Source organism: Hippocampus bargibanti, linkage group LG03, assembly GCF_051943395.1.
Source record: "Hippocampus bargibanti isolate YZ-2025 linkage group LG03, ASM5194339v1, whole genome shotgun sequence".
NCBI lineage: Eukaryota > Metazoa > Chordata > Actinopteri > Syngnathiformes > Syngnathidae > Hippocampus > Hippocampus bargibanti.
In genome coordinates, this window is record NC_142736.1 from 5,107,770 (window position 1) to 5,124,111 (window position 16,342).

The 16,342-nt window shown below is 42.7% G+C and overlaps 3 protein-coding genes across 3 annotated transcripts; all 3 read left to right on the plus strand.

Annotated features, from left to right (window-relative positions):
• Positions 1 to 334: 334 nt before the first annotated feature.
• On the plus strand, positions 335 to 3,569 carry LOC148900125 (uncharacterized). The gene is made up of 2 exons (XM_088991604.1): positions 335 to 905; positions 993 to 3,569. Exons 1-2 carry the CDS (start codon positions 791 to 793, stop codon positions 2,645 to 2,647), a joined length of 1,770 nt encoding a protein of 589 aa, XP_088847730.1. The 5' UTR covers positions 335 to 790; the 3' UTR covers positions 2,648 to 3,569.
• A 1,971-nt stretch (positions 3,570 to 5,540) lies between these two features.
• On the plus strand, positions 5,541 to 7,448 carry LOC148900126 (uncharacterized). The gene is made up of 2 exons (XM_088991625.1): positions 5,541 to 5,921; positions 6,012 to 7,448. The coding sequence occupies exons 1-2, from the start codon at positions 5,780 to 5,782 to the stop codon at positions 7,418 to 7,420; spliced, it is 1,551 nt and encodes a 516-aa protein (XP_088847751.1). The 5' UTR covers positions 5,541 to 5,779; the 3' UTR covers positions 7,421 to 7,448.
• A 2,904-nt stretch (positions 7,449 to 10,352) lies between these two features.
• LOC148900127 (uncharacterized) lies at positions 10,353 to 14,297 on the plus strand. Its single transcript, XM_088991666.1, has 2 exons — positions 10,353 to 10,745; positions 12,872 to 14,297. Exons 1-2 carry the CDS (start codon positions 10,631 to 10,633, stop codon positions 14,029 to 14,031), a joined length of 1,275 nt encoding a protein of 424 aa, XP_088847792.1. The 5' UTR covers positions 10,353 to 10,630; the 3' UTR covers positions 14,032 to 14,297.
• The last annotated feature ends 2,045 nt before the right edge of the window (positions 14,298 to 16,342 follow it).

The window sequence follows — 16,342 nt, forward strand, 5'->3', positions numbered from 1 at the left end:
GCGTTTTACTGAGCGAGTTGCTTGTTCTGTAGCCACAAAGGGACATATGTCTTCTTGTGCTGGTCCCAAGCCCAGATAAATACAGAGGCTTGTGTCAGGAAGGGCATCCGAGGTAGAAGCTTAGCCAAAACAAACATGCGGATCAAACCTCTAAAGATGGAGGACACTGATTTGCTCTGGCGACACCTTGAAGGGAAAAGCCGAAACGAAAAGAAGAAAATAGAAGTTAATGCTAAGGCACTTAATGTATTTTGATTTAGTGAGGTAGCCGTAGCAAATTTTCAAAATGGCCGACCGGCAATAATGTGCACGACAGTTTGTGTCTGGTCGGCAAACGCAGTCATGACCTGAATTGTTACAAGTGGGGTGAAATTCTTTTTGAATGGACTTTACATTACAATTTTCGTCAACAAATAAACAATACTGCGAAATTGGCTTTTTACCTCGGCACTGTGGATGTATTTTGACTTAGTGGTGTCGCCGTAACGATCAAAAATGGCCGACCTGCTGCGCAGGCGTATGACCGGCTGTGTCATGTCTGCACTCGATCCGCAGACTTTGTCACGGACACGCGTTTTATGAAAACGTTGTCCACCGATTCATATTCACCGGACTCACGGCGACATTACTGGACCACAACAGACCAAATTTGAGCTTCTTACGCCGGAAAACTCGCCTTGGTGAACGTCGAAGCCCCTCTGGTTTGCTTGCTAGCATAGAGGCACGTTTGATCGGAACACGTCGCTCACAACACATCTAGTGAGTGGAATTATTTTTTGTGTCGCTGGAAATGTGTGAAAGAAAGACGGCAGAGCACGAGGAGGAACTTTTTCCAACCACGGACGACGTGAAGCTCCAACGTCACCTTTGCAAGTTGGAACCTCAAGTGGCCTTCCCAAGAGCGGGTGGGTTCACTTCCTCTCGAACTTACAAATGCCTCATCTTATTTCAACTTTCTTGTGTGTTATGGAACAAAAATTGTGTCACTGCAGACCTCAAAGAAGACGATTTGGAGCCTGAGCATCAGGATCGAAAACCCCCCCAAAGTCATGAGGGGGAGGCACCAGAGCGCCCTCACGTGAAAGAAGAAGAGCGGGAGGACGAAATCAGCAAGTTTCCGTTGACGAAAGAAGAAGCTGATGGAGAACACCTAGGAGGATCCCACTCGGAAGGCCTCTTGGCTCCACTTTCCGAGGACGATGATGACATCACCGCACGGTCTTCTGACATGGAGGATGAGCAAGAGTCCAAAGGTGATCCGACATGTTGTGCGGGCAACAGACGTCTGAAATGTTGCCAATGTGGCAAAACCTTTGCCAGTAAGTCAACTTTGAAAACGCACACCAGGACACATGCTGGGCAGCAACGCTTTGCCTGCTCACTTTGTGGGAAAACGTTTTCTCGGAAGACAACTTTAACAAGCCACACCAGAACGCATACTGGGGAGAAACGTTTTGTCTGCTCAGTTTGTGGGAAAGGATTTTTTCGGAATACAACTTTAACAAGCCACATCAGAACACACACTGGGGAGAAACCTTTTGCCTGCTCTGTTTGCGGCCAAAGATTCTGCGAAAAAGGAAATTTAAGCAAACACAAAATTACTCACACTGGTGAGAAACCTTTTACGTGCTCAGCATGCGGTAAAACGTTTACCTATAAACAGGATTTAACGAGGCATTCAAGAAGACACACTGGAGAGAAACGCTTTTCCTGCCCAGTTTGCGGGGAAAGATTTATTCTGAAAGCATATTTAACAAGGCACAAGATAACACACACTGGAGAAAAACCCTTTGCCTGTTCAGGTTGTGATAAAGGTTTTTTCACAAAAGGTGACTTAACAAAACATGCTAGAACACACACTGGGGAAAAACCATTTGCCTGCTCAGTTTGTGGAAAAAGCTTCTTTCAGAAAGCAGACTTAGCAAGGCACACTATCACACACAGTGGAGAAAAACCTTTTGGCTGTTCCCTTTGTGGTAAAGCATTTTATCTAAATAAAGAGTTAATAAGGCACACAATGAATCACACCGGAGAAAAATCTTTTGCCTGTTCGGGTTGTGACAAAAGTTTTTTTACAAAAGGTGATTTAAAAAAACACACCATAACACACACTGGGGAAAAACCCTTTGCCTGTTCACTTTGCGGAAGACGATTCAGGCATAAGGGGCTTTTGAACGTGCACAGTAGAACACACACTGGGGAAAAACCATTTGCCTGCTCCGTTTGCAGAACAAGATTCACCCAAAAGAGACTTTTAATCACACACACAAAAAGGCACACTGGGGAAAATCCTTTCGCTTGCACCGTTTGTGATAAAACCTTCACGCGGAAGGAAAATTTAACGAGGCACACAAGGATCCACACTGGGGAAAAACCCTTTGCCTGCTCAGTTTGTGGGAAAGCCTTCTCGTCAAAGGAATCTTTAAGGAGGCACACAAGAACACATTCTGGAGGAAAACCTTTTGCCTGCTCAGTTTGTGGGAAGACATTCCGGGCAAAGGCCGATTTGACAAGGCACACCAGAGCACACACGGGAGAAAAACCTTTTGCCTGCCCAGTTTGCGGGAAAACCTTCACTCGAAAGGAAAATTTAACAAGGCATCGAAGAGAGCACTCTGAAGATGAATCTTTTGCGCTTGACCACTAAGCGCTTTATTGCTCGAGGGGACTCTGCTTCAAAGGACACAAGAAGGCATACTTTGGAGAAAATATCATTTTTCACATTGATGAAAATGTTTCTTTAGCCGTCGTCTGTACTTCTTTGAAGGTGTTGGATGTTTCGCTTCTCATCCAAGAGGCTTTGTCAGCAAACTAAAATTTGCTGGTAGTTTTGGCCCTTTATATATATCCCTACTGTCCAGAGGTGGCGGTGACAGACCTCTGCTATTATAGATCCCTCTTCTCAGGTTGAGGGGAGCAAAAGCCTATTCCCTGAGGCTACACTGATTACTTCTATTGTCCTGACTTATTATGGTCTACGACTGGCCTGATTGCCCCATTTGCTCTGGTATCAACTCATCAGCATAACTAAGCCCATGTGGTCTAAGAAGTCTGTTGTAAGAACGATCCAAATTAAACCTCACCCCACCAAGGTGATTTAGTGAAGGGTTTTGCTGTTTTATAAAAATAGCTTTTTTGACATCCCTTTCAAACCATTTATTTTCTTTCGCTAAGATTTTAACCTCATTGTCGTCAAATGAGTGGTTGCTAGCTTTTAGGTGCATATAGACTGCAGATTGAGGCCCACTGGTATTTTCCCTGTGATGTTGATGACGGCGGAAGAAACCTTTTCATCGATGGACTACTCCTGTATGACTGAGAGCTTACGCGGGCATTTTTCTCATTGTTGTCAAAACAATTTCCATGGCTACGATCTGTGAATCATTCCAAAAGTATTCCTTCAAAATCCACCCCGCTGTACATTCCTTTCGGCTCTTTAAAGGGCCACTATTTCTCCCGGAACTTTGCTTTGTAATATCTTGAAGTGGTGTGTTTGAAAATTGTGTTTGTGTCAAGCATATCGAGCTGCCTCGTGTCTGAAATGTGCCAGACGAATAAAGCTGCCTTAGTTCAAGAAATTTCTTTCATTTCATTTCTACTGAACCCTCCGCACCCTGCCCACCACCTTTTCCAGCGACTCCACTTAGGCAGGCGCTACCGATCAATGCGCACCAAATCCAGACATTTAAACAGCTTCTTCCACCAAGCTTCTAAACAGGAACCAAAATAGTACTGCATAGTGTGTCAATTTTTCTCCATTTTGTTGATGATACTAGTGCAGCGAGTTCTACCGGTGACAAATTCCTTGTGTGTTCTACATACTTGGCAATAAAGATGATTCTGATTTGATGATGGAGTTGGTACCTGGTGGCCACAATACTCGCAGGCATGACCTGAATTGGGGACAAGTGGAATTCAATTATGTTTTGATGTTTCTTTTTATTCAATAACTTTATTGAAACCAGTGGCAAGCTGAGCATTTGACAACAAGGCCTTCAATCATACTACGTCTGAATCAATCCAAACTTCAAGAACAATTTTATGACTAAACAATCTTTACTGCAGCTCCAGCTGACACTCATATAAAAAGTGAGTTGTGATTTGATAGAAGGCCACTAGAGGGCAGCAATAGCCAGGAAATAACTTGTGAGTTGTATGAAGGACTGCGAGCAAGTCTCCTCGTCACAGACTGGAAATCTGATTGGTTAAAGCAACAGTTGATTTTTGACCGTGGAAACAAATGATGGCCGAAATGTGATTGGATACATGCTTCAATACGAGAAACTCATCTGGAAACAGCACAACAGGGGAAATAATAATAATAATAATAATAATAATAATTTAATTTCAAAGCGCCTTTCAAAACTTTCAAGGTCACTTTACAGTCACAGGATATTTTTTCTGTGGGTGAGCAGCAGCAGCCACACACGCCAGCGTTCACTCAACCCTGAAGTAACTCAAATAGATAGAAAGCTAGCTTGCTAGCTAATAGATAGCCAGCTAGAGAGCAAATAAAGAGCTAGCTAGCTAGATAGATAGATAGATAGATAGATACCTAGCCAGCTAGATAGCAAATAGAGAGCTAGCTATCTCGATAGCTAGCTAAGCATATAGTCACTCACTGCCTCTTGTATGTTTAGTTTTTTTTTTTCTTACCATATGAGCTTCGATTATGATGAGCACAACCGCTACATGGGCCAAATGTGACAACACTTAGTGGCGGATATTAGCTAGCTAGCTAACTAATAGCTGTTGTGAAATGATTAGCATTTTATGTTATTTCCGGTTTTAGTGAACGGCTCACCCGCAGAAAAAATATCCTGTGACTAGTGTCCTTGAGAGTTTTGAAATGCGTTTAGAAATGAAATGTATTATTATTATTATTATTGTTGTGGTTGTTGTTGTTATTATTATTAGACATAGATAGCTAATAGACGCCAAATAGATAGCCAATACATAGCCAGCTAGCCATATAGATAGCTAATAGCCAGCAAATCGATAGCCAGCGACATAGCCATCCAGATAGCCAGCCAGATACCCAGATAGCTAGCTACATAGCCAGATAAATAACACAAGTTAAGTTTCAGAAGTAATAAATCGGGAGATTTCGTAGCTTGGCTTCCAGTCTGGCAGCTGTTGGTTGACCAGGCGGACTCTGAAGCTCTCTTTTCATTTTTGATTCCTCACCTGTTCTTTTATTACAGGTTTATATGTATAGTTAACTTGAAACATGGATTAGTGAACAACGCAACGAGAGTCTGGTGGTGGAATGAAAATCATTTTCAAATCAATGTCCAGTAATTTGCGATTTCGGTTCAGAAAACTGAAGGACAATTTGGATTATTTAATGTGAAATCTGTTATGTCGGAGGAATGAGAGAAGACTTGCTTGACGACCTGTCGCAAAATTGTGTATCACTGTGACAGAAGCTGAAAAATCATGGACAGAAAGAATTAACATCGCTCTATTATGTATAGACGTATTTTGACTTAGTGGAGGCCCTGTAGTGACCAAAGATGGCCGACCTGCTGCGCATGCGCACTACACCTAGTGTGGTTAGGTAATCGATCCGGAGATGTTGTCCCCGACACGCGTTTCATGAAAACGTTCTTTTCGTGTTCTCCTGACATCAGTGCTTTCTTCCTGGACTCCAACTGACTCAATTTGAGCTTCGTACGCCGGGAAACTCGCTTTGGTGAACGTCGAAGCTCCTCCTGCGAAGTTCACTTGCCAGCAAAGAGGCACGTTTGGTCGGAACACGTCGCTCACAACACATCAAATGAGTGTATTTTTTGTGTCGGTGGAAATGTGTGACAGAAAGACGGCAAAGTACAAGGAGGAACTTTGTCCAACCACGGACGACGTGGAGCTCGGACGTCAACTTTACAAGTTGGAACCTCGAGTCGTCTTAGTAAGAGCGGGTCGGTTCACTTCTTCCTCTCCAACTCACTAATGCTTCATCTTATTTCAACTTTCTTGTGTGTTATGGAACTAAAATTGTGCCCTCGCAGACCTCAAAGAAGAAGTTTTGAAGCCTGAACATCAAGACCGAGAACCCCCCCAAAGTCAAGAGGAGGAAGCGGGGAAGCACCCTCATATTAAAAAAGAAGAGCGGGAGGAGGAAATCAACAAGTTTCCCTTGACTGGCGTCAGCGTGAAGGAAGAAGAAGCTGATGGAGAACAAGAAGGAGGATCCCACTCGTACGTCTTCTTAGCTCAACTTTCCGAAGAAGACGACGAAGTCACCTCACGGTCTTCTGAGTGGTCTTCTGACACGGAGGATGAGCAACAGTCCAAAGGTGATCCAACATGTCGTGCGGGCAACGGACATCCGAAATGTTCCCAATGTGGCAAAACCTTTGCAAGTAAGTCGAATTTGATGAGGCACACCAGGACACACATGGGGCAGAAACCCTTTGCCTGCTCAGTTTGTGGTAAAAAGTTTATGCAGAAGATATATTTAACAAACCACACCAGAACACATACTGGGGAGAGACCTTTTCCATGCTCAGTTTGCAGGAAAAGATTCATTCATAAATCAGATTTAGCAAGGCACACAATAAGACACAGCGCAGAAAAAAATTTTGCTTGTTCATTATGCAGTAAAGCATTCTATACAGATCCAGAGTTAAGAAGCCACAAAATGACTCACTCCGGGGAAAAGCCGTATGCCTGTTCTACTTGTGGTAAACGTTGCCGTTCACAAGGTGAGTTAAACAGACACATGAGAATGCACACTGGGGAAAAACCCTTTGCCTGTTCAATTTGCCAAACTCGATTCACCCAGAAATCGGATTTGAATATGCACAGAAACAAGCACACTGGAGAAAAACCCTTTTCCTGTTCAATTTGCGAAACTCGATTCATACAAAAGTCGCACTTGAATGTGCACAGAAGAACGCACACCGGAGAAAAACCCTATGCCTGCTCAATTTGCAAAACTCGATTCAGTCGAAAGTCTACTTTGTATGCCCACGGAAGAACGCACAGTGGAGAAAAACCTTTTTCCTGCTCCATTTGTGGAACAAGATTCACTCGGAAGAGCCTGTTCATCACACACGCAGCAGTGCACACTGGAGAAAACCCTTTCGCTTGCTCAGTTTGTGGTAAAATCTACACAAGAAAGGAAAGTTTAACAAAACACAAAAATTCACACTCTGGAGAAAACCCTTTTGCTTGCTCAGTTTGCGATCAAAGCTTCACTCGAAAGGGCACTTTGACAAGGCATATCAGAGAACACTCTGGAGAGAAACCTTTTGCTTTTTCCGTTTGTGGCCCAACATTTGCTCGAAGGGACTCTTCTTCAAAGGACACAAGAAGACAAACTTTGAAGAAAAAACATGTGCCTGGCTATTTTTTGGGGGAAAAGGGGAACTCAAATGATAAATTCCTTTTAGAAAAAAAAATACAACAAAAATAAATGGGGAATTCCGAAATGAATGAAAAAAGTGTTTTTCCTTCCTGACTTTTCGCCTAGTTGTAGACTTTGCATGTGAATGATTCCCAAAGTATTCTCTCCGAATCCCTTTGCTGTACATTCCTTTCATATCTTTAGGGGGGGGGGGGTTAATTTTCAGAATTTTGCTTTGATAGATCTGAAATTGGTTTGTGTGAAAATGCTTTCAAGTGTTGTGATTTTGGTTGTGTCAAGCACGTTGAGTTGCCTCCTGTCTGAAAATGTGCAAGACGAATAAAGCTGCCTTGGCTCAAGAGATTTCTTTCGTTTCATGATGGAGCTCGTACATGACAGGTCAAATCCCCCAGATGAAGCCTTAATGGCTACAAAACTCACTGTCATGACCTCAATTGGGACAAGTGGAGTCAAAATCTTTTAAATGTGGATGTTATTTGAAAGCTTTATTGTAACGATTCAAAAAACAGCTAAATCGATTTATCATTTAGGGCAGGCCTGGCCAACCCGCGGCTCCCGAGTCGCATGCGGCTCTTTGGCTGATTTCATGCGGCTCTTAAGGGGCCGGAAGGGGCGTCCACATGACAACCGTAAAAAATGTTTGCCGCTGGTGCTGCCATTCATCTTCTATGTACCGTAATTTTGCGACCATAGCGCGCTGCACATTTTAAGACTTTTAAGTGCACCTCATAGTCGTGAAAATATGGTATAAAGCTGAAAATCAATCATTTATGTCGTAAACCACGGGTGGCCAACCAGTCAGGGACTCGACACAAATTGTTTACGATGTAAAGCAGGGGTGTCAAAGTCATTTTTTGCCCCGGGCCACATTGTAGTTATGGTTTCCTCTCGAGGGTCGTTATGAATTTGGGGAAGCCATTAGAATGTTTAAATCCCTTCAAATATTACATAGAGAGCACACAGCAAATTAATGAATAACCCCATTTTCAAATCTGAAGTCAAGAATAATGACTTTTATTGTGGTTGACATCCAAAAATATTAAATTTTGTGTTTGATTTTGAAGTTTGATTTGCTTGTAAAGAATTTCATTTGTGTCAAGTTCGCTCTCAAAATGGCAGGGAAAAAATGCACAGCTAAACGAAAAAATGAAGACGAACACAGGACGTTTTGAACAGAGTGGGAGAGTTTATATTTTTTATTGAGAGTAAGGCAAGCCATTCTGCCTTATATGTCAGGCGTCATTGGCGCATTTCAAAGCGTCAAATCTTCAGCGCCACTTCAGCTCACTCCACGTGAACATCGACCAAGAATTCCCCAAAGGGACTGAACTTCGCATGCACAAGTTGGTCACTTTGAAAACTGAGGCTGAAAAGGAGAATTTTTTTTTCTCGAAAATTTACAAAGCACCCAGAGACCGTAACGCTTGGTACATTGCACAGGCTAAAAAGCCATACAACGATACATATATACATATATATATACATATATATATATACAACGTTTATTAAGAAATGCCTCAGTGACGCTGTTGAAATGTTGTCTCCTGAAAACGACAAACTAAAACAAATGGTAGCAGATGTCCAACTGTCCCGCCACACTGTTGAACGCAGAATATCAGACATTAGCACCGCTATTGAATCACAGCTGTACTCTCACCTTCAAGCATGTGATATTTTAGTGTCGCATTGGATGAAAGTTGTGACATACCTCAGACAAGCCTCAGTTGGCAATATTTGCACGGTCTATGACAAAGGATTGTGTGATCAAAGAAGAACTCCATTAAAAGACAGAACCCGTGGCATAGATGTGAAGGAAACAATGATGGCTGCATTTGCGAAAGCACATCTGCCCATACCGAAACTGATTGCAATAGCCACGGATGGCTCACCTACCATGATCGGATCTGTGAACGGGCTTGTGGGGCTGTGCAAAGCGGACCAAACATTTCCTGAGTTTTGGAATTTCAACTGCATCATCCACAGGGAGCAACTCGTGTCTAAATCATTGAATTTAGAGAACGTCATGATACCTGTGATGGAAATCGTCAACTACATCTGCACTCATGCGCTTCACCACAGACAATTCAAGAATCTCATCGCTGCGCTGGACCAAGGGCTTCCAGGTGACCTGCCACTGCACTGCACTGTAAGGTGGCTGTCAAAAGGCAAAGTACTCTTTTGCTTTTTTGAGCTGTTGGATGCCGTAAAACTGTTCCTGGGAGAGAAAGACAAGGACTATCCCGTGCTGTCAGACCACGAGTGGATTATGAATCTGGCGTTTTTGGTCGACATGCTGTGTCACTTGGACAAACTCAACTGTATCCTGCAGGGTAAATCAAAAATTCTGCCTGACTTGGTGCAAAGTGTGTTTGCGTTTGTCAACAAACTGAAGCTGTTCAGGGCGCATATTCAAAAGAGAGATTTAACACATTTTTCCACTCTGCTAAAAGCCAGCGGGAAAGTCATCAGCGCCGCCCTGAATAAGCAAAGAGCCAGATATGCAACACTGGTTGAAAACCTGCACGTAAAGTTTGTGACCCGATTCTGTGATCTACAACAGGAAAGGCCACAGACTACGTTCCTTGTCAACCCGTTTAATGCGGAGACAAACTGTTTGAAAGCCCCGCTAGTCACAGATGAAGCTGCGGCTGAGTTAGACATGATCGATATTTGTGAGGAAGATGATTTAGGGTAAGTGCTCAGGCACTTCATGTGTATTTTGAATTAATGAGGTAGCTGTAGCATATTTTCAAAATGGCCGACCGGTCAAAATGTGCACGACAGGTTGTGTTAGGTCGGCACACACTGTCATGACATGAAAACGTACAAATGGAGTAAAATTCTTTTTTATGAGTATAATAATTTAGAACTAGAACTATTAAATAATACTGCGATATTGGTTTTTTACTTAGTCACGGTGGACAGATTTTGACCTAGTGGAGTCGCCGTAGCGACCAAAGATGGCTGACCTGCTGCGCATGCGTACTAGGGATTGTGTGGTACGGAAATCGATCCGCAGATTGTGTCCCCGGCACGCGTTTCATGAAAACGTTCGTCTTTTCATGATCACCGGATATCAATGCTATAATCCTGGACTCCAAACTGACCTAATTTGAGTTTCGTACGCCGGGAAACTCGCATTGGTTAACGTGGAAGCTCCCCTGGCGAAGTTCGCTTGCTAGCAAAGAGGCACGTTCGGTTGGGACACGTCGCTCACAACACAGCGAGTGAGTGTAATTTTTTTGTGTGTCGTTAGAAATGTGTGAAAGAAAGACGGCAGAGTACGAGGAGGAACTTTGTCCAACCGCGGACGACGTGGAGCTCCAACGTCACCTTTGCAAGTTGGAACCTCGAGTCGTCTTCCTCAGAGCGGGTTGGTTCACTTCTTCCTCTCTCACTAAATGTAACGCCTTTTCAGAGGCGTCTAAGTCTAGTAGTTTATCTGCTTACTACCTGGGAAATAATTATATTCGAGTATAAAGGATGAATGTGCGTGAGTGGAAAATAAGTAACTGGAAAAGAACCAGGAGCGATGTCCGCTTAATTTGCCTCCCTGGCAGTTTTCAGGCAAAGGTGCGAATACCCCTGATTGGCTCGAAACCCGGGTCGAATAAACATTTCCTCTTCCTTTTACACGCCCACTCGCCCGCCCCTTTAACAGGTGGTCAATTTCCACCACGGTCGTTCTTGCCCTTGACGGCGTTCTTGCCCTTGACGGATCAGCCCAATTTCTGTCGACGTGTGCGTTTCCCCCGTATTTTATAATTTTTTTTCATCATTTTGAATTGTGTACGCCGTATAACAACTTTTATACCCTCTACATTCTACAACATAAACTAGGAGTTATCAGACCCCTCCAGCATAGGGCTAAACTAATACCAACAAGCGTCGACGGTAGAGAAAAGGAGTCAAAACATATGAGGCGAGCACTCACAAACTGTGGTTACCCTCAGTGGACTTTTAACAAATGTCAAAAGGAAAGAATAGGGAATTAAACAATTCTTAAGATACTAAAAGGAGAGGAGTAGGAGTACCTTACATTGCAGGCGTTTCTGAAGAACTATAGAGTTCTTTGGCAACACAAAATTCCTACTTATTTCAAACCGATAAACACTTTAAGGAAAAAAAATGTGCATGCAAAAGATAGGCTGCCAAATGAAAAACAAAGTAATGTAGTCTATTCAATACATTGTAAAAATGAAAATTGTAAAGAGCAATACATTGGGGAGACTAAACAAATTCTCAAAAAAGACTATCAACATCGCAGGGATAATACACGTGGGCCTCAATCGGCAGTACATATGCACCTAAATGCTAGCAACCACTCATTTGACGACAATGAGGTTAAAATCTTAGCGAAAGAAAATAGATGGTTTGAAAGGGGAGTAAAAGAAGCTATTTTCATAAAACAGCAAAATCCTTCCCTTAACAGTCACGGTGGAGTGAGGTTCAATTTGGATCGTTCGTACAAGAGATAGCTTAGGCAACATAGGCTTAGTTGTGCTGATGAGGTGATACCAGGGCAAATTTGATAATCATGCCAGTCGTCAGTCAGGACAATAGAAGAAATCAGTGGAGCCGCAGGGATTAGTCCGCTGCTCCCCCCAACCTGAGAGCAGGGACCAATCATAGCAGAGTCCGGCACCGCCACGTCTGGACAGTAGGGATATATACAGGGCCGAAACTACCAGTAAGACTTTAGTTTGCTGACAAAGCTTTTTGGATAAGAAGCGAAACGTCCGACACCTTCAAAGAAGTACAGATGACGACTGAAGAAACCTTTTCATCGATGGACCATTCCTGTACGACCGAGAGCTTACACAGACAACTTTTACCCGATAAAAAAAAAATTATATTTTAATAAGACCGATCTTGTTTTACCCATTTCGGCTCTAATCCGGATTGGCTCGGTCACTGGTAGCAAACGACAAAGCGTTCGCCAATTATTAATATTGTCCCGTGTACGCGGTATACCAGCAAAAGTTATCCTCGATCGGGCATTTATTTTCTGTGGTTATCGAGTTTTTGTCGATGAAGCATGATATGCGCATGCGCGTCACATTGTTCTCGTTTGATTTTGTGTTTCCATATTTGTTTTTATTCTATCTCTGTTTTTATTTTTGCTATAAGTAAATAATAGTGTCGGGTTGTGTTTGTAAGGTTTATTATCGCTTAATAAGGGGAATTGCAATCATTACTAAGGGGAGCAAAAGTAATACTCGATCATATGTATATACTTTTTAGCGCTGCATATGGTCGATTATGAAAACATAATGTGCACATGCGCGGTAAATTGCATTTCCGCATGTGTTAGCGTTTTTTTTAATTATTTCAAATAATGTACGGCGTACTACAACTTTTATACGGGAATTGAAATCATCTATAAGCGCAGGTATGCAATACGTGCGCCCAAAAATAATCCAGGATCTACATAATAAATGTTTCATTTTACTTCAACTTTCTTGTCTGTTATGAAACACAAATTCTCCTGCCGTGCAGAACTCAAAGAAGAAGATTTTGGACCTGAGCATCAGGATCTGGAACCCCTCCAAAGTCTTGAGGAGGAGGCAGGAGAGAGCCCTCACGTTAAAGAAGAAGAGCGAGAGGAGGAAATCAGCAAGTTTCTGTTGAAGAAAGAAGAAGCTGATGGAGAACAACAAGAAGGAGGATACCACTCGGACGACTTCTTGGCTCCACTTTCCGAAGACGACGACGACGACGTCACCTCACTGTCTTCTTACGCGGAGGATGAGCAACAGTCCAAAGGTGATCCAACATGTCGTGCGGGCAACGGACGTCCGGAATGTTCCCAATGTGGCAAAACTTTTACCAGTAAGTCAACGTTGAACAGGCACACCAGGACACACACGGGGCAAAAACATTTTGCCTGCTTAGTTTGTGGGAGAAGATTCCTTCAGAAATCTGATTTAGCAAAGCACGCCATAAGACACACCGGAGAAAAACAATTTGCCTGTTCAGTCTGCGGTAAAGAATTCTATATAAATCAAGAGTTAACAAGCCACATAATGACTCACTCCGGGGTAAAGCCTTATGCCTGTTCAAGTTGTGATAAATGTTTTCGTTCACAAGGTGACTTAAACGTACACATGAGAACGCACACTGGGGAAAAACCCTTTGCCTGTTCAATTTGTCAAACTCGCTTCAGACAGAAGGGTCAGTTAGACATGCACAGAAAAACACACACTGGAGAAAAACCTTTTGTCTGCTCAGTGTGCGGGAAAAGGTTCCTTCAGAAATCAAATTTATCAAAGCATGCCATAAGACACACCGGAGAAAAAAAATGTGCCTGTTTAGTATGCGGTAAAGCATTCTATACAGATCAAGAGTTAACAAGCCACAAAATGACTCACTCTGGGGTAAAGCCTTATGCCTGTTCAAGTTGTGGTAAATGTTTTCGTTCACGAGGTGACTTAAACGTACACACAAGAACGCACACTGGGGAAAAACCCTTTTCCTGTTCAATTTGCCAAACTCGATTCAGTCAAAAATCGTATTTGGACAAGCACAGAAAAACGCATACTGGTGAAAAACCTTTTGCCTGCTCAGTTTGTGGGAAAAGATTCCTTGACAAATCAAATTTAACAAAGCACGCCATAAGACACACCGGAGAGAAAAAATATTCCATGTTCAGTATGTGATAAAGCATACTAATACTAAATTGCAAAATTCCAAAATGAATGAATTTTTTTTTGTCTTTAACTTTTCGCCTTGTTGTCAAAAGACTTTGCATGTGAATGATTCCCAAAGTATTCTTTACAAATCCCCATGCTGTTCGTCCGTTTCATGTCTTTGGAGGGGGGGTTCTTTCTAAATTTTACTTCAATCGATCTGAAATGGGTTTGTTTGAAAATGCTTTCAAGTGTTGTTATGTTGGCAAGATGAATAAAGCTGCCTTGGCTCAAGAGATTTCTTTCGTTTCATGATGGAGCTCGTACATGGCAGGTCAAGTCCCCAGATGAAGCCTTCATGGCCACAAAATTTGCTAAAATTGGGACAGATGGAGTCAAATTCTTTTTTAATGTGGATGTTAATAGAAAGTTTTATTGTCACTATTAAACAATACTGCTAACAACGATATTTTATTCAGGCACCGTGGACGTCTTTTGACTCAGTAGGTGTTTTATGAAAAAAAAATTGCCTTGTTACAGGTTCGGAGAGATCACAGCAGAGAAATGACCACAAACAACGACTGTATATATATATATATATATATATATATAGATATGTATTTATTGATAAAACACACCGAAATTTACAGCATTTCCCGATCATGAGTAATTACGCTAGACACAAACTGTCACCTCTATCCCCCACGTAAAGACTCCAACATCACGGTTAAGATCCAGAATAGTATGCCTTACCGTTGACAGAGGGCAGAGAGCCGGCAAAAACACCCCGGTAGAGTAATCTGGACTGGAAAACCCAAAGCTGGACACTCGTGCACAGTTCACAGCAGACTCTAACCCAGTGGTGTCAAACATACGGCCCGCGTGCCGGAACCGGCCCCCAAGGAGGTTCGATCAGGCCCGCAGGATAATTTGAAAGTGGAAAAATGCATAAAAGACATGGAATTAATATTTTTAATTTGCTGCAATTCATGGATTATCCGCTAAGGGGCGCACTCTTTCCATCAGAGTAGAAGACACGCCGCATCACTGAGACAGACTGAAAACAGCAGACGGTGTCAATGCGCCATCTGCTGCTTGTTACGACGTTGTTTATACCTTAGTCTCTACCTGTCCGCTACACCCTCATTAGCCAAAATGTCGTTATCCAAACGGAGAAAAGTAGATAAGGAGTGTAGAATTTTCAAAGAAAAATGGACCACGTCCTATTTATTGACAGAGATGCACAGAAAACCTTTGTGCTTGGTGTTTGCAACAAGTTTCGGTATTGAAGGAATATAATATTCGACGCCACTACGAGACTCATCACAGCGAAAAATATGACGGGTTGTAAGGACAACTGAGAAGAGAAAAGATTAACGAATTGCTGGCGGGTCTGAGGAAACAGCAGTCAACTTTCATCCGGAGCCGAGAAGTCAATAAGCAGCGGTAAAAGCCAGCTACCTAATTGCTAGCGAAATAGCATTAGCATCGAAGCCGTATTTCGACGGTGACTTTGTTAAACTATGCATGATGAAGGCGGCTGAACTTGTATGTTCCGAGAAGCGACAAGCTTTTGCCAATATTAGCCTGACGAGGAATACTATAGCAGAGAGGATTTATTGCATTTTCCGTGGCAATTGACGAGAGCACTGACATCACAGACGTGGCCCAACTGGCCATATTTATTCGACGAGTTGATGAGACAGTGACTGTTACTGAAGAGTTTCTTGAGTTGGTGCTAATGATGGACACCACAACAGCCGAGGACATATTCGGCTCTGTCGTTGCTGTATTGGACAGAGTTGGAGTGGACCGGTCCCGCGCTGTCAACCTGGCTACAGACGGCGCGTCATCCATGGTCGGAAAGAAAGCAGGTGTTGCGACAAAGTTCAAAGACAAAGTACAAGCCCTTAATGGAGGAGATAGTTTCTGGACCTTTCACTGTATTTTGCACCAGGAGGCATTGTGTTGCAAGTCGCTGAAAATGGACCACATCATGGAGGTGGTGGTTCGCACTGTAAATTTCATCCGGTCCAGAGGTCTGAACCATCGTCAGTTTGACAAACTTCTCAGCGACAGTAACATTACCCACAGCCTGCCATACCACTTTAATGTTAGTCAGCAGCTTCAAAACAAAAGTTCTGTGATGGAATTCTACTGTTCATACAACTCCATAAATTTTCAGTATGTATTGTATGTGTATGTATGTTTCATGTATGAAGTTTACAGATTTACAGGACAGGTGAACACTTTCTTCATGACACATTTAAAATCACTCTCCTTAGTTTGTAAGGTGTACACAGGGATTACATGTAGATTTTATATGCGTATGTGTAAGTGG

Coding starts and splice junctions, on each gene's coding strand:
- LOC148900125 (XM_088991604.1), top strand. CDS start 791: ATGTGTGAAAGAAAGACGGCAGAGCACGAGGAGGAACTTTTTCCAACC. Junction 906..992: donor AGTGGCCTTCCCAAGAGCGG/GTGGGTTCACTT, acceptor GTGTCACTGCAG/ACCTCAAAGAAGACGATTTG.
- LOC148900126 (XM_088991625.1), top strand. CDS start 5,780: ATGAGTGTATTTTTTGTGTCGGTGGAAATGTGTGACAGAAAGACGGCA. Junction 5,922..6,011: donor AGTCGTCTTAGTAAGAGCGG/GTCGGTTCACTT, acceptor GTGCCCTCGCAG/ACCTCAAAGAAGAAGTTTTG.
- LOC148900127 (XM_088991666.1), top strand. CDS start 10,631: ATGTGTGAAAGAAAGACGGCAGAGTACGAGGAGGAACTTTGTCCAACC. Junction 10,746..12,871: donor AGTCGTCTTCCTCAGAGCGG/GTTGGTTCACTT, acceptor CCTGCCGTGCAG/AACTCAAAGAAGAAGATTTT.